Consider the following 894-nt stretch of genomic DNA (forward strand, 5'->3'; position numbering starts at 1 on the left):
TCGCTATCCCCATGACCCACCGGTTCCATGTTGCGACAGTGGTTCATGAGGTCTGTCATGCGGCCTTCGAAACCCGGTGCAAAGAAGGTCGGGTCAATTGCAACGAAGCATTGACTCAGATCAGCTGGTCGGTCTGTCCTGGTCCAGTCCCGGATGTTGGGCCCGTATGGAGCTCCTGGTTGAAGGGAGGAGAGGAAGGGGAAGAAAGTGGAGGGAGGAAGTTAAAATTGTGCGAAGCTTTAGCAGGAATGTTTGGATATGGCATGTGGGCTGTGCGAAATATGACATAGATAATATTATTATGTTGACGTTAGTATTAGTTGTAGTTTTATCTATTTTTGAGAGCCACCGCCCCCAACTCAACAAATTCCAGTGAACGTCTCAAACACTACAGTAAACACCTCAAAGTGGTAATGTGAAAGAAACAAATTAAGAAAACCATAAGATTTAAGACACCAGACGAGAAACAAAAATAAAAGTGCCAACCACTAAACCAATATTCAGAGCACGTCAGCCGAGAAAGAAGAAAAATTAAACCAAAACTTGGAACTCGTCAGCCCACCGGTCAGAATTCCGCAGAAGATCTCGACCATCATGCCGAGGCCGAAGCCCTTGTAGCCCGAGTGGGTCTCGACGCCTCCGAGGGGCAGCAGGAAGCCGTCCAGCGCGCGCTCGGCGTCGGTGGTCGGGGCGCCGTCCCGGTCCAGGGCCCAGCCCTCGGGCACGCCCTCGCCCTTCACGCACGCCACCTCCACCTGAGAGGGGGGGGGCGTGTGGGCAGGGATGCTGATCGGAATTCTTGTTTAACGATCTGTATGTCTACTATGTATGTCAATCTATTTGTCTGTATGTTTTTGCTTGTTTGCGTCCCTGCCCCCCTCCCCTCCTACCACC

The 894-nt window shown here is 51.6% G+C and overlaps 1 protein-coding gene across 1 annotated transcript in view; it reads right to left on the reverse strand.

Moving 5' to 3' along the window:
• The window catches only part of LOC119586948 (uncharacterized oxidoreductase YjmC-like), a 12,026-nt gene that overhangs the window by 722 nt on the left and 10,410 nt on the right, over positions 1-894 (reverse strand). The window contains exons 7-8 of the mRNA XM_037935681.1: positions 563-755; positions 21-175 (exon numbers count right to left, since the gene is read on the reverse strand). Of these exons, the coding sequence (XP_037791609.1) occupies positions 21-175; positions 563-755 (348 nt within the window). The remainder of the gene's footprint in view (positions 1-20; positions 176-562; positions 756-894) is intronic.

This window comes from Penaeus monodon, chromosome 22, assembly GCF_015228065.2.
Source record: "Penaeus monodon isolate SGIC_2016 chromosome 22, NSTDA_Pmon_1, whole genome shotgun sequence".
Taxonomy (NCBI): domain Eukaryota; kingdom Metazoa; phylum Arthropoda; class Malacostraca; order Decapoda; family Penaeidae; genus Penaeus; species Penaeus monodon.